The sequence below is a fragment of the Dendrobates tinctorius genome, unplaced genomic scaffold (assembly GCF_039654945.1).
Source record: "Dendrobates tinctorius isolate UK_male_01 unplaced genomic scaffold, ASM3965494v1 ptg000062l, whole genome shotgun sequence".
Lineage (NCBI taxonomy): Eukaryota > Metazoa > Chordata > Amphibia > Anura > Dendrobatidae > Dendrobates > Dendrobates tinctorius.
Window position 1 is genome coordinate 17,715,751 of NW_027361730.1, and position 22,252 is coordinate 17,738,002.

The window sequence follows — 22,252 nt, forward strand, 5'->3', positions numbered from 1 at the left end:
GAGATAGATGATTGGCCCCGCCATGGAGCACCGGCACTTCGTTTGATCAGTCGTCCTGTGATCACAGTCCCATTATGGCTCCTGCACATTGGATGACAGTCGAATGAACGACGCTTCCGACAATGGCTCGGCCGACAGCCGTCTCTCGTGTTTTCTGCAATAGACATCGGTGCCTGCGGCTCATCTCTAGTCTGAAATCAGACATGCCACATAAATATCTTCCTGTCAGTCGGTTGTCACCCTACAGGTCAGAAGGTCGGCTGAACCTGACAACACCCCAGTTCAGCCGACATTACGTGTATGGGGACCTTACACTGGAAAACACCGTTCCCCATAAATCTTTGATGATCCGTTACGGGAGAATTTATTCAAAACTCTAAACACATAAACATCTGGAAAAAGAATGGGAAAAAGCCTAGTCTCCACCGCAAGAAACAGCTACTAATTTATATAAAGCACATTTTATTACACAAAACAACTTTTTTTTCATTATTCGTGTTGTGAACAAACTGTATGAAAATGACACAGTAAATGACGTACCCAAAACAGCGCAGAAAATAACATACAACAATTTGTCCAGTATAAAACAATTGTACGTCCATGACAGAAAGGAATAAAAAAGAGGCAAAAATATTGTCCTGTCGTAAGGGGTTAAAAGACGCAGTCGTGCAGATCCTGCAGAGCAATAACAGCACATTCCTCAGAATAGAGGGGCAGATTCCGGCGCGGATCCGCCCCCTGCACCGCTGATTTTCTCCTTTGTCCACCTACACTGCAGTTCCAATAGTCCGGCCAAGAGAAGAGATGTGCGGACTGCAGGTACTGATGTCAGGTGACGGCTCTCGATCATACGCATGCGCAGTAAGCACACTTCGCACATACATTTCTCCCAAATAAAAAATGGCGGCTCCAGGCGCGTCGTGCGTCGTATCCATGGCAGCAATGAGACTCCGTGACGCCAAGCTTATTCCGCCGGAAGTTTGTGCTGTTGTTCCGAGACAATGTCTGTAATGGAAATGGAGCCGTGTGGGGAAGTGCTGGAGAGTAACGGGCCAAAAGCCCACAGCAGCCTGGACCACTACGTGCTCAGCACGCTGGCGGAGGTCGTGGAGAGAGTGATGAGCTTCCTACCGAGCAAAGCTCTGCTGCGGGCAGCCTGGTGTGTGCTTCTCCCGAGCCTGCGGGGACTACAAAGCCCAGCGTGCACCTGCTCCCCAGGGCCCATAGAGCCTTCTGTCATGTCTGTGTATCCTGTGGGCAGCAATGTCATGTACCCGGACAGGCGGTACAGATGTAGCAGAGCTGGCTGCCATGTACCCGGACAGGCGGTACAGATGTAGCAGAGCTGACTGTCATGTAACCCGGACAGGCGGTACAGATGTAGCAGAGCTGGCTGCCATGTACCCGGACAGGCGGTACAGATGTAGCAGAGCTGACGGTCATGTACCCGGACAGGCGGTACAGATGTAGCAAAGCTGACTGTCATGTACCTGGACAGGCGGTACAGATGTAGCAGAGCTGACTGTCATGTAACCCGGACACGTGGTACAGATGTAGCAAAGCTGACTGTCATGTACCCGGACAGGCGGTACAGATGTAGCAGAGCTGACTGTCATGTAACCCGGACAGGCGGTACAGATGTAGCAGAGCTGACTGTCATGTAACCCGGACAGGCGGTACAGATGTAGCAGAGCTGACTGTCATGTAACCCGGACAGGCGGTACAGATGTAGCAGAGCTGACTGTCATGTACCCGGACAGGCGGTACAGATGTAGCAGAGCTGACTGTCATGTACCCGGACAGGCGGTACAGATGTAGCAGAGCTGACTGTCATGTAACCCGGACAGGCGGTACAGATGTAGCAGAGCTGACGGTCATGTACCTGGACAGGCGGTACAGATGTAGCAGAGCTGACTGTCATGTAACCCGGACAGGCGGTACAGATGTAGCAGAGCTGACGGTCATGTACCTGGACAGGCGGTACAGATGTAGCAGAGCTGGCTGCCATGTAACCCGGACAGGCGGTACAGATGTAGCAGAGCTGACGGTCATGTACCTGGACAGGCGGTACAGATGTAGCAGAGCTGACTGTCATGTAACCCGGACAGGCGGTACAGATGTAGCAGAGCTGACTGTCATGTAACCCGGACAGGCGGTACAGATGTAGCAGAGCTGACTGTCATGTACCCGGACAGGCGGTACAGATGTAGCAGAGCTGACGGTCATGTACCCGGACAGGCGGTACAGATGTAGCAAAGCTGACTGTCATGTACCTGGACAGGCGGTACAGATGTAGCAGAGCTGACTGTCATGTAACCCGGACAGGCGGTACAGATGTAGCAGAGCTGACGGTCATGTACCTGGACAGGCGGTACAGATGTAGCAGAGCTGACTGTCATGTAACCCGGACAGGCGGTACAGATGTAGCAGAGCTGACTGTCATGTAACCCGGACAGGCGGTACAGATGTAGCAGAGCTGACTGTCATGTACCCGGACAGGCGGTACAGATGTAGCAGAGCTGACTGTCATGTACCCGGACAGGCGGTACAGATGTAGCAGAGCTGGCTGTCATGTACCCGGACAGGCGGTACAGATGTAGCAGAGCTGACTGTCATGTACCCGTACAGGCGGTACAGATGTAGCAGAGCTGACTGTCATGTACCTGGACAGGCGGTACAGATGTAGCAGAGCTGACGGTCATGTACCTGTACAGGCGGTACAGATGTAGCAGAGCTGTCTGTCATGTACCCGGACACGTGGTACAGATGTAGCAGAGCTGACTGTCATGTACCCGGACACGTGGTACAGATGTAGTAGAGCTGACTGTCATGTACCTGGACAGGCGGTACAGATGTAGCAGAGCTGACGGTCATGTACCTGTACAGGCGGTACAGATGTAGCAGAGCTGACTGTCATGTACCCGGACACGTGGTACAGATGTAGCAGAGCTGACTGTCATGTACCCGGACACGTGGTACAGATGTAGCAGAGCTGACTGCACGTGGTACAGATATAGCAGAGCTGACTGTCATGTACCTGGACACGTGGTACAGATGTAGCTGAGCTGACTGTCATGTATCCGGACAGGCGGTACAGATGTAGCAGAGTTGACTGTCATGTGCCCTGACAAGTGGTACAGATGTAGCAGAGCTGACTGTCATGTACCCGGGCACGTGGTACAGATGTAGCTGAGCTGACTGTCATGTATCCGGACAGGCGGTACAGATGTAGCAGAGTTGACTGTCATGTGCCCTGACAAGTGGTACAGATGTAGCAGAGCTGACTGTCATGTACCCGGGCACGTGGTACAGATGAAGCAGAGCTGACTGTCATGTACCCGGACACGTGGTACAGATGTAGCAGAGCTGACTGTCATGTACCCGGACAGGCGGTACAGATGTAGCAGAGCTGACTGTCATGTACCCGGACACGTGGTACAGATGTAGCAGAGCTGACTGTCATGTACCCGGACACGTGGTACAGATGTAGCAGAGCTGACTGTCATGTATCCGGACACGTGGTACAGATATAGCAGAGCTGACTGTCATGTACCTGGACACGTGGTACAGATGTAGCTGAGCTGTCATGTATCCGGACAGGCGGTACAGATGTAGCAGAGTTGACTGTCATGTGCCCTGACAAGTGGTACAGATGTAGCAGAGCTGACTGTCATGTACCCGGACACGTGGTACAGATGTAGCAGAGCTGACTGTCATGTACCTGGACACGTGGTACAGATGTAGCTGAGCTGACTGTCATGTACCCGGACACGTGGTACAGATGTAGCAGAGCTGACTGTCATGTACCTGGACACGTGGTACAGATGTAGCTGAGCTGACTGTCATGTACCCGGACACGTGGTACAGATGTAGCAGAGCTGACTGTCATGTACCTGGACACGTGGTACAGATGTAGCTGAGCTGACTGTCATGTATCCGGACAGGCGGTACAGATGTAGCAGAGTTGACTGTCATGTGCACTGACAAGTGGTACAGATGTAGCAGAGCTGACTGTCATGTACCCGGACACGTGGTACAGATGTAGCAGAGCTGACTGTCATGTACCTGGACACGTGGTACAGATGTAGCTGAGCTGACTGTCATGTACCCGGACACGTGGTACAGATGTAGCAGAGCTGACTGTCATGTACCTGGACACGTGGTACAGATGTAGCTGAGCTGACTGTCATGTATCCGGACAGGCGGTACAAATGTAGCAGGGTTGACTATCATGTGAAGCCCCCATTGTGCATTATAAAACCTCTGATCTAACATTACATCTTTGTAGAAACCCCAGACACTGCTAAGGAGCTGCGCACTGACAGCTCACACGCTGAACTCTGCTGCATCTGTACACTCTGTTATCACTGCCTCCTGCTTAGAGCACATTATTATTATTATACGGTGTTGTTATTGACGACAGCTGTCTGTAAAATGTTTTGTTGTCTGTTTCCCTTTTTGTAGTGTTTGTAGATTATGGAGAGATTGTGCCTGGCGGAAGCTGAAGGCCCGGCAGAGGGTGGCATGGCTGTCCACTGTGGGGGCCGGAGAGCTGGATTCGGGAGGACACCCTTTGGTCCTAGTTGTGAAAGAAGAATTAGAGGTTAGAGAAACATTTTTCTAAAATGGGATTTGTAGGAATTTAATAAGTTATTTTCCTGATAGTTATGCCCTTTCCACGGGCAAGAGGATCATCGTTGGGCCCCTGACACCTGGGAAATAAGCTCCGCAGCCCCATCTTGAATGGAGCAGAGATGCCTGCGCTCGACCTCCATTCCCTTCCTTGTCTGTGGAACTGTCGGAGAAGGCTGGACACCATGGCTACGCTATATGGGAGCAGCAGCCGATCTTTAGGTTACAACAGTGTATGCCAGCCATACACTAGACCTCTGATGGGTGAATGGGGGGCTGTGGATTAATCGGATGTACCCGCCGGGTGGGCACGTACAATAAATGCTATCTGGCTATACCCTTACACACCATTCCCAGGAAACATTTTCTAGAATGTCACTCATTCCCAGAATTTCCATGCCCGTCCCAGTGTAGATTCATGCGCCCCACTATGTAGTGGAGTCTTTTCCGTAGACCAGGAGCTGGGGCCTCAGAAGCCGAGCCCAGGAGCCCATGCCTAAGGGTAAGGAAATTCATGCAGCTTCTGCCACGGCCGGAGAGCACTGACCTGGAGCGTGGACAGGGCTTGTATGAATCGATCCGCTGATCTCTAGTGTACAGAAGGTGGGTGGAATATGTATATGGCTGATGTGCTACACCTGCATTAACCACACGATGGCCCTCTCCTGGAGAACATGCACTGACAGCGGACTCTGCTCTCTCCTACAGAAAGTCTACATAATACCAGAGATCTTCCTGTACTTCACAGACGCCGACTCCCTTAATGATCACGGAGCACACTGCGGTCCGAAGAAAGGTAAACGATCCAACGTAACAGCTCGTTATGCCACGGGAAGTCTCCGTGTTATAGACGGGGAGCACAGAGCTCGAGGAGCAGCGTTTCCATATTATCTAATGCTTAGGCTGTGTGCACACCGTCTTTTTGCAGCGTTTTTGGAGCAGAAACTCAAAGTTTGAGATCTGGTTCTGCTCCAAAATCTCACTGAGATCCTCCATGTGCACATAGCTTTAGGCAGTGCAGCCTTAGACTACATCGTTACACTGTGCTGTAAGTTTACAGGTTTACACCACCTATTAGTTTTCCTATATTTTCACCAGAAGTTTGTACCCAAATTTTCCTAATCAAAAACGCATAATAAATATGGTGGATATTTAAGGAGGAAAAGTCTGCAGTTGCTCTATGTGATTGCAGACCGCTTAATCATGACAGTATGTGATGTGCGCACTGTCACGATTCCCCTGCGTGCCCCACACAAAGGAGTGGTGTTGCGACTGCTGGTATCTGACTTGCTCACTTACGTTCATGGGCCGACTCCTCTCATCCAGCTTTTCTTCGTGATTGCGTGCACATTGCACACTGTCAGAAGTCTTCAGTTTGCAGTCACATCGAGCAACTGCAGACTTTTCGTCTGAGACCGGAAACCCCTTAAGGCGGCATCAAGTGTAATGTAAGTTCTATGGCTGAAGCTTGACCCAGGAAAGGAGCCTCACTGAGAACGCCGTGTCCGCGTCATGTAAGGGGCGCATGCGGTGTTACTGTCTGGTGTAGTCAATGACGTTCGTTCTTCTTTTGTAGCAAAAAAGAAACACGGTGTAGAAACTGCAACTTCCTTGGAGAAACTGCTGCCCAAGGACTGTGACATTGTGGGACTTGCCACGCCGGGAACTGTAGGTAATGTACCATGTGCTGTATAGTTGGGCGTCATACGTTCTGCTCTCATCCTATTTCTGTTCTTTGTGTTATGGACGGAGTACATGAAAATGTGAATTCTCTATGGGATGGGTGTAATATTGGGTGGCCACATCAGCTATTACAGGGAACCTGACACGGATACATGCTGCCCGACACACGGCAGCAGGTATGAGACGCCGGCTGTATCATTTCAGTCCTATAAGTTTAACTTTGAGATGCTTCAGTGTTTCAGGACAAAACGTACTTTAAAAGCTGCTGGAAACCGAGCCTCACGGGAGACTAGTGGACAGGCGAGTCCCTGGCGGCTTCTGTCCGCGCGCTGCCATTTACTCACAGGTCTCTCCCTATACATGCACGCGGGGAGAGACCTGTCAGTCCTGGGCAGCAGTCGAGGAGAAGCCTCCGAGGACCCACCTGGCCAACTAGTCTCCGAGGCGCCTCAGCCCCCAGTTTCTTTTAAAGTATGTCTGCTTCAGTGTATAAAAATTACACTTATATGGCAGAAATCATACAGCCAGTGCCGGATACATGACGCCGTGGTGTAGGCAGCATGCTTCTGCTGTCCGGTTCCCTGTATGGACACCCACCAGACTGCGCTGACATCTGATCACAGAGATGCCGGTGGTTCTGTTCCTTCTGGAGCTTTTGTGCATTCCTTGTGTATTATACGGATTCTGTCTTCAGATTTCCCAGTAAGGGGGAGTCTTGTCATTGGAGTAGTAAATTTTCAGTATTTTCTGTTGCGGGTTTAGGAACAGTACCCGACGTACAGCACTGGTTGCTGTTGGTGCCAATATCATTACCTAAAGTGGTTTTGCCTGACCTTGCAGAACGGAGCCATCTAGTATAGTTCTGCTGTCCATAGTCTTCCTGTAGACTGCAACTGAGTCACTATTCATGGAATTCACTTGCTTCTTACATTAATTTGTTTGTTTTTACACTAGTGACACCCATAGGGTCTGCCAGTAATCCACCCAGAGAATTAGAAGATGGGGAGTCTGGCTTTGCACTTCTCTTTCCAAAAATCAATGGGGTAAAGATCCAAAAATTTCACCTCTTTAAGGACTCGAAGAATAAAGTGTTTGATGAGAACGTACTTGAAGAAGCTGGTGAGTTTTACTATGAATACTCTGTTAAAACACGAACAGGCTTCACGTTGTACTTTATCCCCTTAGCGCAAAATGACTCCCCTGTATGTCAGGGCTGGGGGTACACAAGTGAGGAGGGGGCTCAGAGCTGAGCTCCCTCCAGCCGCCGTAGATGTCGGCTGAGTTACACTGCCGACATCTGTCTCTTAACGGCAGCAATTAAAATAAAGCGCAAATTGCTGCTGTTAACCATTAAAATGCCACTGTCAGTCTTGCAGCAACATTTAAATGGATTGTGCATCGGCTCCCGTTATCCCCAGCTTTCTAAGCTTACCATTTTAGAAATAGTCACCAAATAAAACACAACTTCAATAATAATTTGTAAAAGACAGCATAAACCTGCTCCACATTTGCCACACAGGTAAATTAGAAGCTTCAGAAAGGTTTTACACCAGGTTTCAATTCACTAGACATATTCCCTAAAATAAAAGAAATACAATATTGTTCTCGAGATATTCACTTAAAAACGGGACTTGAAAGCAAATATTAATTTACAGCCAAAAGACTGGACCAATCTGCCCTAAATTGTACATATAGGTAAATAAAAAATGAGATTGCTGGGGGACCAACACCGGCACCCCCTCGGTTCAGATGTTACAGCCAACTCTTGCAGCGGCCGGATGTCGACAGTGTACGGAGCGGAAACCCCATTCTGACATCTGACATAGATGTACAGTGCAAGTTGGCAGCAGATGTATATAGATCAGTCTCATGGGGTGAGCCCATCCCATATCCAGCAGATAAGGGCTGTGACACAAAGCCAGAAGAAGCTGCCTGAAACAGCTGCTGACAACTGTTCACCTGTTAAATGCCGCTGCCATATCCTTATAGTGGCACTAGCCTTGCGGTGGCATGGGGGCGCGTCATTCTATGCTGCCATCATCGCCCCCGTGACGCAATCGCTGGGCGCTGATGGGTTACTATGACAGCCGGGGTTCTCTTGAAGACTGTAAAACTGGGTCCTGTGAAACCCAGGCTGTGGTATCACTGGTTCAAGTACCCTAAAAGGACTAATAAATGCACTAAAAAGTTAAAAAAAAAAAAAAAAAAGTATTAAAAAATATGGCAAAAATCAAAGCATAGGTTTGAATCACTCCTCTTTCCCCCGCCCCATTGAAAAATAAAGTTAATAAAAAAATTTCAAAGATACACATGCCATATCACCGTGTTTTGTACAGTTGGATATATCAAAATATAAAAATAATTAACTTGACCCGTAAACAAAAAAAAATAAAAAATGTCAATTTTTTTTTTTCGTTTTTTAGCCGCGACGCCACTAAAACATTTGTTAAAAGCAATCACAATGTCATATCTGTCCCAAAATGGAATCAATAAAAACATCATCTCACCCCACAAAAATGAAGCAGTCACAGAGCTCCGTAGACTGAAAAATGAAAGCGTTATGGGTCTCGGAAAATGGCGACACAATCTTAAATTTTTTTTAGAAATTGCCATCTTTTATTTTCACATCTAAAACAATTTGAAGAAAAAATTAGATCAGGACTCGCAGAATTATCAGGAGACAGTTGATTTCCCTCATTGAGTCAGTCATCAAGACTCTGAGGGTGGACAAGGAAACTGTATCTATCCCAGATCACGCCGTGTCTTTTAAGAGGACTGAACACCCTGACAGGGTGTTTGGCAATCACCCCGAGTTTAATGACATTGTTGAAAGACATAGGGATCGACCAGACAAGCGTTTCACAGGGCAGAAGCCCATTGAGTCAAGATATCCCTTTGCTCCTGATTTAAGGAAGGATTCGTTACAGTCCCCCCCCCAGTGGATCCTCCCGTATCGCGGCTTGCATCCAAAACACTTTTATCCTTGTCCGATAGCTCTTTTAGTCAAAAATCCTACTGACCGTCAAATTGACAACCTTGCTCGATCAGATTTTGAGGCTTCCTGAGCTTCGCTCTTTCCATCCTTTGCCGCGACCTGGGTGACTAAGGCTATGGTCTCTTGGGCTGAGACTTTGACTGCAGCCATTCAGGAAACTGATCTCCCCCCTGAGGCGGGCGGCATGCCTCGCTAGCCAGATATCTCGGGACGGGGATTTCGTGGTGACCGCTTCTTTGGATGTGGCCAACTGCGCTGCACAGGCAGCAGCATATGCCATCACCATTAGGAGGGCAATATGGCTCAGAGACTGGTGAGCGGATTCTGCTTCCAAAAGTCCCTAACCTCTCTGCCCTATCAGAGTGGTCGCTTATTTGGAGAAAAACTGTATCAACTTGTCTACGACGCTACTGGAGGGAAGAGTAAGTTCCTTCCCCAGCAAAGGCCCACTCGGCCATTTCAGAGCCAACAACAACAAGTTCGTACCTGGACTTTTCATAGCAACCCCAACTGGTCCTCTACAACCGTCTCTTCTGGATAGGGGCTGGCCCCGCGTAGGGATAGAGGTTCCCAGGTCTCATTCAGACCCACCCATTCCTGGAAAAGCAGGCCAAGACAGTCTGGATCCAAGGGAGCCAGATCTCATAGATCCTCTACACAATGACTTAGTGCGGTATCCGGTGGGCACCAACAAAGTAGGTGGCCGTCAAGCCTGGCTCTCGGTCGTTCACGACGAGTGGGTCAGAGATTTGGTGTCCTCTGGATACAAAATAGTTTCCTTCTCTCCTCCAACACGTTTTTTCCCGTGTTCTCCTCCCAAGACAAAGGCAACAGCCTTTCTCTAGTCACCTTCCACGACAGCCACCTTGGAGGTTGTCTCCCCGCCCTAATGGAGGACAGGAAACACAAAGAGGTTAAATAACCCTCCCCTTCCTGCTACCGCCAGTGTTTTTCCTGTCCCCCAGTGGGGCATGAAGAGGTTACAAGGAGCTGCCGTGGCCAGCGAGCGGAGCTCCTAGATACTCACAGCTGGGCAGCCGAGGTCGGGGGGTTCGCCTTTCCTCCTCCACTTCCCGGTGTGAATCGGGACTGGTCCGCCCCTCCCGCGCCCTCCGGGGTAAAGCGGGGCAGTATAGTGCTGGATGGGGTCCTCTAGCCAGCTCCCCGGCTTCCTCCTTCCTCCCACACTGCTGTACGGGCCATGCTCACGTCAGGAGGGGGCGGGCGCCCGACCGGAAGTGACGTCGGCGCGCGCTTCCGGTTCGCGTCCTCCAGCGTTTCCTGTGATGGAGGACGCGCACTGGAATCCTGTAGCAGCATGGGGTCGGGCGATCGTTCCTCCCCACGGACCAGGAGGAAGGAGGGGCACGAAACAAGCAACGCTGCAACTCCCATATAAGGGTGCCACAGGCTCCAGGTAAGCACAGTGTGTCTGTGGTGTGAGTGCAGACATGGATGGTGAAAAGCCCTCGACTGCTGTATCTGCGGAGCCCAGCGTTCCCCCTCCTACAGTGAGTAGCAGGGCCGGTCCCTTACCTTTCAAACTTTGGTGGCACGGGTCTGAGTAAGCCTTCTCTCTCTTCTTACAGGGAGACAAGGCCTCTGCCCCAAGAAACCCCCGCAAATGTGGTATCTGTGGTTCCACGTTCCCTTCTGATTATAAGAAGTTATGCCAACCCTGTACGCAAAACATTTTGCGCACTGAACAACCCTCCCTGTTTGACAGCATAAAAACTCTCTTTAAACAGGAGGTTCAGACCTCCATGGCAGCCCAGTCCCCAGTGACCCAGGGTCCTCCCCCAAAAAAGAGGAAAAGGGCACCTACGGAAGCCGATTCAGATTCGGAAGAAATCCGTTCCTCAGGGTCAGAGGATATTTGGGAGAATGAGGGCTCCACATCCACCTCCAAACATGACGCAAAGAAATACTATTTCTCCTCTGAGGATATGGAGGAGTTAGTCTCCATGGTGAGAAATACCATGGGGTGGAGGAGGAGGGAGGTCAAGCTCTCTGTCCAAGATGAGATGTTTGGGGGGCTGAGACCCAGAGGTAGAAAGGGGTTCCCAGTGCACGAAATCATACAAAATCTGATAGCTCAGGAGTGGTCTTCTCCCGAGAAGGCACTCAGTGTACCCTCCGAACTAAAAAGCCGCTTTCCCCTCGAGGGTGACAACTCTTTGTGGGAGGTCCCTAAAATAGATGTTCAGGTCTCCAAAGTTACTAAAAAGACGTCCCTTCCCTTCGAGGACGCTTCCCAATTGAAGAATCCCATGGATCGTAAGATAGAGAGCCATCTTAAAAAATCCTGGGAAGCTTCGACGAACTTGCTCAAAGCAAATATTGCATCTACTTGCGTCGCCAGATCATTGTTTCTCTGGCTTCGTACATTAGAGGAGCACCTCTCAGGGGGTACTCCCAGAGAGTAAATCTTAGATTCCCATTCCATCCTCCAAAAAGCAACAGGTTTTTTAGCCGATGCTTCAGGAGAAACGGTGCGGGTAGCAACAAGGTCCCTAGTCCTTTCAAATTCGGCTAGAAGAGCCCTGTGGCTGAATTCATGGGGGGGGGCGACATCACCTCTAAGACAAAACTTTGTGCCATCCCCTTACAGGGGCACCACGTGTTCGGGCCAGTCTGGATGACATCCTCAAAAAGGCTTCCAACAAAAAGAAATCCCTACCTGAACAGAGAGTCGCCAAAAGACGATTTTTTCGTCCCCCACGAGAACAGCCCTCCCAGAAGGAGTTCAGAGGGAAAGGTAAGACGGGACGATGGAGCTACCCGAAGGGGGGGAGGGGGAAAACATACTTGTCCCTCAGCAACAACAACCCCCGGACAAACAGTGACTTCCCAGTGGGGGGGTCGGCTCACTCAGTTTTTCGCCCAATGGCAGGCCACGACCTCGAACCAGTGGATCCTGCATACTATACAGTCAGGGCTGAAACTGGAGTTCGAGCATCCCCCCTCACATGCGTTAAGAGTCACCCCTGCACAGACCCCAAGTCTCCAAAAGGTCCTACTTCTTCAGATAGAAGATCTATTACGGGAAAGAGTAATCTTGCATGTACCTCCACAAGAAATAGGCAGAGGACGTTACTCCCGTTTATTCCTGGTAAAGAAGCCCTCCAGGAAACACAGGCTTATCATAAACCTGAAACCCCTGAATCGCTTCATCAAATACCGGAGGTTCAAGATGGAGTCAGTAAAATCGGCAATCCCTCTTATCGGACAAGGATGGCAGATGGCTACGATAGACCTAAGGGATGCTTATTACCACGTCCCAATTCATCCAGATCACCGGAAGTTCCTGAGGTTCGCGGTCTCACACGACCAGGGGATCAGCCATATCCAGTTCAACGCCCTCCCATTTGGCGTATCCCCAGCACAAAGAGTATTTACGAAAATTATGAGGGAAGCAGTCATTTCTATCCGTCTTCAGGGAATATGCATTGTGCCATATTTAGACGATCAGCTCATTGTCACTCCATCTATACCCCGGCTGAACCAGGACGTATCAAAGACCCTACAGATGCTCGAATCCCTAGGTTGGATCCCGATTCTCCAGAAGTCGGACCTTTATCCTTCCCCAAGGAAGAAATTCCTGGGGATCCTCTTAGATTCAGAAAAAAAGGGCGTCCTTTCTCCCCGAGGATCGTCAATCAGACCTTCGTCAGAGAATAATGCGGTTCAAAGAACAAAGAACACCGACTCTGAGGGACGCCATGTCTATCCTGGGTTCCCTGACGTCGTGTATTCAGGCGGTATCCTGGGCACAGGCACACACGCAAGTCCTTCAGTCATACGTCCTGGCACACGCAAGGAAGTATCCGAACAACCTGTCAAAATGGCTTCCACTTCCAGGACACGTAAGATCAGCCCTAGTGTGGTAGCTGACTTACCGGAACTTGAGGCGAGGAATAAGCTGGGACCAGCTTCCTCTGAAAATGCTATGTACCGATGCCAGTCTGAGAGGTTGGGGAGCCGTGGTGGAGGAATCTTACTTCCAGGGACAATGGTCCCAGAACATAAGATCCAGATCCTCAAAACTAAGGGAATTGAAGGCAGTGGAAGAAGCACTGAAAGCCGCATCATCCCTTGTACGGAACCATCACGTTCAGGTATACTCCGACAACGTAACCACAGTAGCATATCTCAGACACCAGGGGGGCACGAAGTACGCCACTCTGAGGACAGTAGCAACAAGAATCTTCCTCTGGGCAGAGAAACACCTTCTATCCATCTCGGCGGTGCACCTGAAGGGGTCAGAAAACATCCATGTGGACTTCCTAAGCAGGAAAGATGTCCATCCGGTAGAGTGGTGTTTGAATCAGGAGATCTTTCAGTCCCTGACCTCGAGATGGGGAGACCCAGAAGTCGATCTATTTGCAAATGCGTGAAACGCAAAAGCGACAACCTATTTCTCCCTCAGTCCCACGTATGGAGCCCGGGGGACGGATGCGTTTGCTCGTCCATGCGTCTTCAGACTGGCCTATGCCTTTCCTCCAATCCCTATGCTGGCAAAGACGCTGCAGAAGATCAGAGAAGACAAGGCCACAACAATCCTGGTGGCTCCTATGTGGCCAGGACGGAGCTGGTACAGCGCCCTGTTGAACATGGCCCTGGAAGGTCCCTTGCTTCTACCCAAAAAAACTGACCTCCTTTTCCAAGGTCCCTTACTGCACCCAAACCCCAGCAAATTAAGACTAGCGGCTTGGCTATTGAGGCCAACATTCTAAGGGCCAAAGGACTATCGGATGAAGTATTTCGGACCCTTCAAAAAAGTAGAAAACCAGTAACAAATGCCATTTACGGCAAAATATGGAAAAAATTTTCGTCCTGGTGTCTTCCTAGGGCTCCTGATCCCTTCCATCCCAATATTGCCCAGGTCCTAGATTTCCTGCAAAAAGGGTTAGAGCTAGGTCTTACACCAATCAAGCTAAGGGTACAGGTATCTGCCCTTAGCTCCTTTTTTGACCAGGACCTAGCCAGACACCGCTGGGTCAAACGATTCATGACCGCTGCAGGTAGAATATGGCCTTCACTCCCTAGTCGGGTTCCCCCCTGGGATCTTAATATAGTACTCAATAGCCTAACACAGGCCCCGTTTGAGCCCTTGTCAGAAATTTCATTGAAGATCCTTACACTTAAAACAGTCTTTCTCGTAGCAATCACCACTGCTAGACGGGTAGGGGAGCTTCAGGCCCTATCGATACAGGAACCATACCTCCTGCTCAACTCAGACAGTATAGTACTGCACTTAGACCCCTCCTTTATGCCCAAGGTGGTGTTAGACTTCCATAGAGGTCAGGATATTGTGTTGCCCTCATTCTGCCCGAATCCTTCTAATACGAAGGAAGAGAAGTTCCACACCCTGGATGTCCGCAGAGTGGTTGTCCATTACCTTGAACTAACCAGGGATTGGACAATCGACCAGAACATGTTTATTCAATATTCAGGACGGAACAAGGGAAAGAAGGCAGCAAAAAACACAATAGCAAGTTGGATTAAGCAGTCCATCTCCCTGGCATATTCATCAACAGATCTTTCTCCTCCCGAGACGCTAAAGGCCCACTCTACTCGATAAGTCACTACATCATGGGCAGCAAGAGGGAACGCGTCTTCGGAGCAGATATGCAGAGCTGCCACCTGGTACTCTGTACACACCTTTACCAGACACTACAGACTGAATTTCAATAGGGATCTAACATTCGGCAGACGTGTTCTGCAAGCCGTGGTCCCTCCCTAAAAATTAGTGTTGGTATAACTCCAAGGTGGCTGTCGTGGAAGGTGACTAGAGAAAAAAGGATTAGACTTACCGGTAATTCGGTTTCTAGGAACCTTTCACGACAGCACTAATTTCCCTCCCTATCTAATATATTACTGGATGATTCCTGCTCTACTGGTGGTAACTATTCATGCTAGTATGTCCAGAAAAAACAATGGAGGTAGCAGGAAGGGGAGGGTTATTTAACCTCTTTGTGTTTCCTGTCCCCCATTAGGGCGGGGAGACAACCTCCAAGGTGGCTGTCGTGGAAGGTTCCTAGAAACCAAATTACCGGTAAGTCTAATTCTATTTTTTCCGAGCTATAGATGCGCTTAGCAAGGACGGAGTTATTATCCTGGTTCCTCAAAACGAAAGGTTCAAGGGTTTTCACTCGATCCTATGTGTGGTTCCGAAAAAGGACGGAACAGTGTGGCCCATACTGGACTTGAAACTGTTAAGTTTGTCAGAGTGCGACAGTTCAGAATGGAGTCGCTCCGTTCAGTCATCGCCTCGATGGAGAAAGAGTTCCTAGCGTCCATAGACATCCAGGATTCTTACCTTCACATTCCGATTTTTTTTTTTTCCCCCTGAGCAAAGATTTCTACGCTTCGCGGTTCGAGAGGAACACTTTCAATCTGCATCTTTGGCCTCGCCACCACCCTCAGAGTCTTCACCAACGTCATGGCGGCTGCCATGGCCATCCTTCACGCTTGGGGAGTGGTAGTGCTTCTGTATCTAGAGGATTTCCTGATCAAAGGGCCGTCTTTTCAGGCCTGCAAGGAATGAGTGAGTATCGCAAAGGATACACTTTCTCGCCTGGGCTGGAAGATAAACTTAAAAAAGTCGTCACCAGTACCAGCTCGGCGAATTTCTTTCTTGGGAATGATTCTGGACACTTCCCGAGGGTTGGTGATTCTTCCTCCGGAAAAGGTTTTAGTCTTACAACTGGTAGCTATAGAGGCGGTTCCATTCGCACAGCTACACATCCTCCTGTTGCAACATGCGCTTCTGACGGCTTGGGACAGGAATCTGTTCTCTCTTGACCGTCGATTACGGCTGTCTCAGCGGGTCAGGCAGACCCTCAGGTGGCGGACGCTGAAGTCTTCACTGGATCAGGGGAAGTCCTTTTCTTCCAGTATATTGGCTAGTGGTGGCCACAGACACCAGTCTTCTTGGCTGGGGGGCAGTTTTCCACCATCATACGGCACAGGGACGCTGGTCTTCTCAAGAGGCGCGTCTACTGATCAACATTTTCGAGATATGAGCAATCAAGTTAGCCCTTCTGCGGTTTCATCACCTCCTGGCAGGTCGACCCATCAGGATCCAATCCGACAACGCTACAACTGTGGCGTACATCAACCATCAGGGGGGCATAGGTCACATTCTCCTATGGGCCGAGAGGAACCGCTCGGTCATCTCTGCAGTCCACATCCCGGGCGTAGAGAATTGAGCGGCAGACTTTCTCAGTCGCCAGTGTCTCGCCTCGGGAGAGTGGTCTCTGCATCCGGCGGTCTTTCAGCAGATCTGCCGTCGCTGGGGGACTCCGGATGTGGATCTGATGGCCTCAAGGCTGAACACCAAAGTTCCTGAATTCATAGCTCGATTCCACGACTCAGTAGCCATTGGAGCGGACGCACTGGTCGTTCCTTGGCATCAATTTCGGCTTCCGTACGTATTTCCTCCGCTCCCGTTACTTCCAAGGGTCATCAAAAAGATCAGAGTGGAAGGGGTGCCCGTGATTCTAGTCGCACCAGACTGGCCGGGCGTGGTACGCGGATCTAGTACAACTAGTCGCCGACATCCCCTAGCGACTACCGGACCGCCCAGATCTGCTTTCCCAGGGCCGATTTACCACCAGAACTCTGAGGCCCTGCGTTTGTCGGCTTGGCCGTTGAATCCTGGGTTCTAACCCAAGCAGGTTTTTCTCAGCAAGTGATATCCCCCATGATTAGTGCTAGGAAGCCCGCATCGATATGCATTTATCATCGCAACTGGAAAACTTTCTTCTCATGGTGCAAGGACCGTGGACGCTCTCCTCTCATGTTTTCCATTCCTTCCATTTTGGAATTTCTGCAGACCGGATTGGAGTCAGGTCTTGCTCTTAGTTCTCCCAAGGGACAGATTTCGGCCTTATCAATTCTGTTTCAACGCAGGATTGCCAACAGATTACAGGTGAAGACCTTCATTCAGGGAGTCTCTCATGTGGTGCCTCCCTATATGATGCCGTTGGAACCATGGGACCTTAATTTCCGCAAGTCAGATGCACTATTCGTGATTCTGGAGGGGCACAGGAAGGGTCTAGCCGCTTTAAAGGCCACAATAGCCAAGTGGATTCGCTCGGCTATTCAGGAGTCCTACTGCGTCAGGGGCAAGCCCGTCCCAGCGGGGGTTAAGGCACACTCCACTCCGTCAGTAGGTGCTTCTTGGGCCATTCGGCACGAGGCGTCAGCAGAGCAGGTCTGCAAAGCTGCGACTTGGTCCAGCTTGCATACTTTTACAAAACACTACAATATACATGCTCAGGCTTCTGCAGATGCGGCCCTCGGCAGGCATATCCTGCAGTCGGCAGTAACACATCTGTAAATTGTTGGTACATGGGGTATTTCCAGTTGTGGTGTTCCCCACCCAGGGACTGCTTTAGGACGTCCCATGGTCGTGTGTCCCCCAATGAGGAGTAGGAGAAATAGGGATTTTTGTGTACTCACTGTAAAATTATTTTGTCCGAGCCAATCATTGGGGGACACGGCACCCTCCCTGTTAGCCTTTTGGCTTGTGTTTGTTCTTTGGTTTTGACATATTGTACTCTTGTTTGCTAGTTATGAGCTCCTACTGTTTTGTCATCGAACTGGTTCGGGCTAGAGCCAGCAGAGGGTGTATACTGCAGAGGAGGAGTTAATCTTTCTATGTTTACTTAGTGTCCTCCTAGTGGCAGTAGCATAACACCCGTGGTCCTGTGCCCCCCAATGATTGGCTCAGAGAAAAGGTGAGTCCACAAAGTTCCCTATTTTGTCACAATATCACCACATTTGGATTTTTTTTTTCCTTTTGCAGTACACTATGTGGTAAAATGGGTGGTGTCATTCAAAAGTACAACTCGTCCTGCAAAAAATAAGCCCTCACACGTACAAAAAATAATAAGAATAATAATAATAAAAAAAAGGGTTAAAGTGGTGTCCTAGATTGGGTATGGAATTAGCTCAGTCCCATACATTTCAGTTGAGATGAGCAAAGAGAATGAAAAATGGCAGCACAAGCTGTAGTCATGTGTCGCACAGGTCTTGGCAGATGGTAGCCATATGTTTCTAACCCTGGATAAAACCCCCCTTTTAAAGCTTCTTAACGACCACAATTAATCACATGTGAAGCATCCATTGGTAAATGTCAATAGGTTTGTGAGTCCAGGGTCTGATGTGTTGGTGATTATCTACAAGCCGGGCAGCGTGTGACTGTACTGATCATTATTTTACTATTACTTCCTAAAGACATTCATTGCTGATTCGATAATTTCTATCTGTCCATGATTTATTGTCATGTTGTTCAGGAAGTAAAAAAAAAAACATCTTTGGCGACCATGGTATCAATAGGCGTGAATAGGCACATCATAGCAAATGTATCGTTTTAGTTTCCTGGCATAATTACACTGGAGAAAGTAGCACTGGGCACAATATTTCTGAAGCCGCCCTACAGCAATCGTCATCCGAGTCAGAAAAATCTGCCAAGCCTCAGATCTCTGGCAGTTTTCTGGGGTAATTTACTGACTTGTGTATTTCCCCCCCTTTATGTGGGAGCTGTATAGTACATTAGGACTAGCAGTGGTGCACCACACTGCTGTTAATCACTGTAACTTTCCTCCACTTTTTAAGGCAAACCATCATTTCTTAGGGTTATTCCCATCTCCAAGATCCTATCCCAATATGCAGTGGGTGTAATAATAATAATAGCAAATGCCTTCAATTAGAAATGTAGTATAATTCTTCTGATTCACAATGTCATTTACCCCTTGTTCAGGGCTTTGCAGAAGTTTAGGTATCCATGGTTATGGCCATTCATATAGTGACAGTTAGTTGTTAGTGGTCGTAACCATGGATACCTAAGCTACTTGCAATGTCCTGCATATGAGGTAAGCAACATAGCGAATCAGTAGAACTATATTACATTTCTAATTGGAGGTATTTGATAATATTATTATTACTACACCTACTACATGTTGGGATAGGATCTTGGCGATAAGAATACCCCTTTAATGTTTTTTTTTTTTTTTTTTTTTTTTTTTTATTTCCAGGCCTTAAAAATAACCCAGATCTGCGTGTGGTTCTAATGTTTGGATACAACACATGGAGGCATGGAGCGACACGTTTCCTAAATCAAATTCTAAATCTTCTAAATGAGAAAAGTATTATCATCGCCGGTGGACAGGTGGAATACCTGGCGTCATTCTCTTCCCAGGCGTAAGTATAGTTAGTATAGTTTTCAGATCTGAGTTACAGCTAGAGGTTTCACCTTCAAAAACATAAATACATTGCACTACTTATTTTACACAGGAAAAATATATTTCTTTGTACCGTGTTAGACAGTAGATAGAAAAATGTTAAAATTTGAGAGTCCTCAGTGGTTGATACCTTTTAATGGCTAACTGAAAAGATGGTAACTGCTTTCAAGACTCCGCAGGCCTCTTCAGGTTCAGTATAACACAAAATCTGAATAATCACAGATTTATACAGAACAGGACGCAGGAATAATGCAATAGATAAGACGAGTGACGTGAAGCAGAACTACCAGTATGGGAAGGGGAGAAACAGTTGTGGCTGCAAATGTTGGAACAGTTCATAGATAAGGAGTGTGAAAGTTTTATTGTCCTCTGAGATCTGGTCCATGGTCATGATGCCCCCAAATGGTCTGAGGAGGGTATTCCTTAGTTAGTGTAGGAAGAAATAAATCCATGTGACACATTTATTCCTGCTCTGAATGTGGCACAAGCTAATTAATCACATCAATTAACAGCAAACATGCTCTTGCTGAAGGTAAGTAGCCGGAGCAACAAAGGACAGCAGAGTATTTATGCACGTTTGTCATACTGTGTTCTGTTTTTGTGTCTTAGTTCTTGGGTGGTGTGAACAGGGTCTTATGACCCGTTCAGTTTTTGTGCATGTGTCATGTGTTCTGAATCCATTGATTTCTTGCTTATGCAAGCTTTGGGAGATCCCCGCCTCTCTCCTTTGGGACATGCATAAAAAGCCATTTTGCCCAGCGAGCCCATACCGGGCAGCACCTTTCTGAACCCTGCTCATGAAGGTATTATTCACATGTTCAGGTTTTTAAATATATTAGATAGGACTGCTCCGAGAAGGGTATGCCTTGACGTGGCGGAGTGGCTTAGCGTACATTTTTTTGCAAAAAAACGTATCAACAAAATACCCTGGTTTTGTTAACATCTTTTACTAGCACTTGCTACTTACAGTTACATATGTTTTACAGCAGAGTATTTATGCACGTTTGTCATACTGTGTTCTGTTTTTGTGTCTTAGTTCTTGGGTGGTGTGAACAGGGTCTTATGACCCGTTCAGTTTTTGTGCATGTGTCATGTGTTCTGAATCTGACAAAAACTGTCTGATTACTCTTGTCATAGTTTGATGTGTCATCCCTTTTTCTCGTACTTGGACAGAAATGAGAAAAAAAAAATTTCTCCACCTTCTCTCTTCTGTCAGTTTGTGAAAATCTGACCGTACTGAGATTTTAATTTTTTCTTCTTGGACTCCTAGAATTCCACTGCCAATTTTGATCTGACATGTCTCCAATTTTGCAAATTTTTTTGCAGGAAGACTCGAGGTACAGATTGCATTGGTGTAGTTGGTCTGGCGATGAGTGGACCACAGATTCAGGGAGCCTCCGTTCTTCTAGACCAGGATGTGTATGATGAAAAGACTGTAGACTCTGCCATGCAGCGTCTGAAGGCAGCAAACATTCCTGAGGAGAATAGTTTGGGGTTTATGTTTGCATGTGTTGGCCGAGGGGAGCAGCACTACAAGAAGAAGAATATCGAGGCGGACTCATTTCGGAAACACTTTCCCAATGTGCCTCTGTTTGGCTTTTTTGGCAATGGCGAGATTGGTTGTGACCGTGTGGTTAGTGGTAATTTTACACTGCGAGAATGTAATGGTGTAAAGGACAATCTTTTGCATGGATACACCACAGTGATGACCATTATTCATTTCGGACACACCAAGTAATGAATGCTGCCTGCATTAATCATTCATAAATACTGAAATCTGTAAAAACCAAAAATGTCAGCGCTCCATACAATTCCTGCCGGAAACTTTAGACTAGTCATTGTCACATTATGTAATACTGCCTCAAAATGGAAAAAAAAACTTTGTAAAAGTTTAATCTCGCCTCTTTTATTTGGCTTTAATAAAGATTTTGTGTCTTTCATTTTCCTAAAATGATGCTACCATCACTATCGAGGGGCTTGGCGCCTGTGCGCCACGATAGGATCATCCAAATGTTGTCATCTGCTATGGAGTGCCCATCTGTGGACGTTGGGCACTCAGACCATCCTCATGCAGTTGGTTTCTAACCTTTTGTGCAGACACATGCACATTTGTGGCCCGCTGGAGGTCATTTTGCAGGGCTCAGGCAGTGCTCCTCCTGTTCCTCCTTGCACAAAGGCTGAGGTAGCAGTCCTGCTGCTGGGTGGCTGCCCTCCTACGGCCCCCTACGTCTCCTGGTGTACTGGCCTGTCTCCTGGTAGCGCCTCCAGCCTCTGAACACTACGCTGACAGACACAGCAAACCTTCTTGCCACAGCTCACATTGATGTGCCATCCTGGATGAGCTGCACTACCTGAGACACTTGTATGGGTTGTAGAATCCGTCTCGTGCTACCACGAGTGTGAAAGCACAACCAACATTCAAAAGTGACCAAAACATCAGCCAGAAAGCATTGGTACTGAGATGTGTTCTGTGGTCCCCACCTGCAGAACCACTCATTTATTGAGGGTGTCTTGATAATTGCCAATAATTTCCATCTGTTGTCTATTCCATTTGCACAACAGCATGTAAAATTGATTGTCAAACAGTGTTGCTTCCTAAGTGGACAGTTTGATTTTTACAGAAGTTTGATTTACTTGGAGTTATATTCTGTTGTTTAAGTGTTCCCTTTATTTTTTTGAGCAGTGTAGT

The 22,252-nt window shown here is 48.2% G+C and overlaps 1 protein-coding gene across 1 annotated transcript; it reads left to right on the forward strand.

The window, feature by feature from the left end:
- The first annotated feature begins 916 nt into the window (after window positions 1-916).
- On the forward strand, window positions 917-21,514 carry FBXO22 (F-box protein 22). Its single transcript, XM_073579341.1, has 7 exons — window positions 917-1,159; window positions 4,465-4,603; window positions 5,341-5,428; window positions 6,209-6,304; window positions 7,270-7,434; window positions 19,357-19,522; window positions 20,890-21,514. The coding sequence occupies exons 1-7, from the start codon at window positions 1,002-1,004 to the stop codon at window positions 21,299-21,301; spliced, it is 1,224 nt and encodes a 407-aa protein (XP_073435442.1). The 5' UTR covers window positions 917-1,001; the 3' UTR covers window positions 21,302-21,514.
- The last annotated feature ends 738 nt before the right edge of the window (window positions 21,515-22,252 follow it).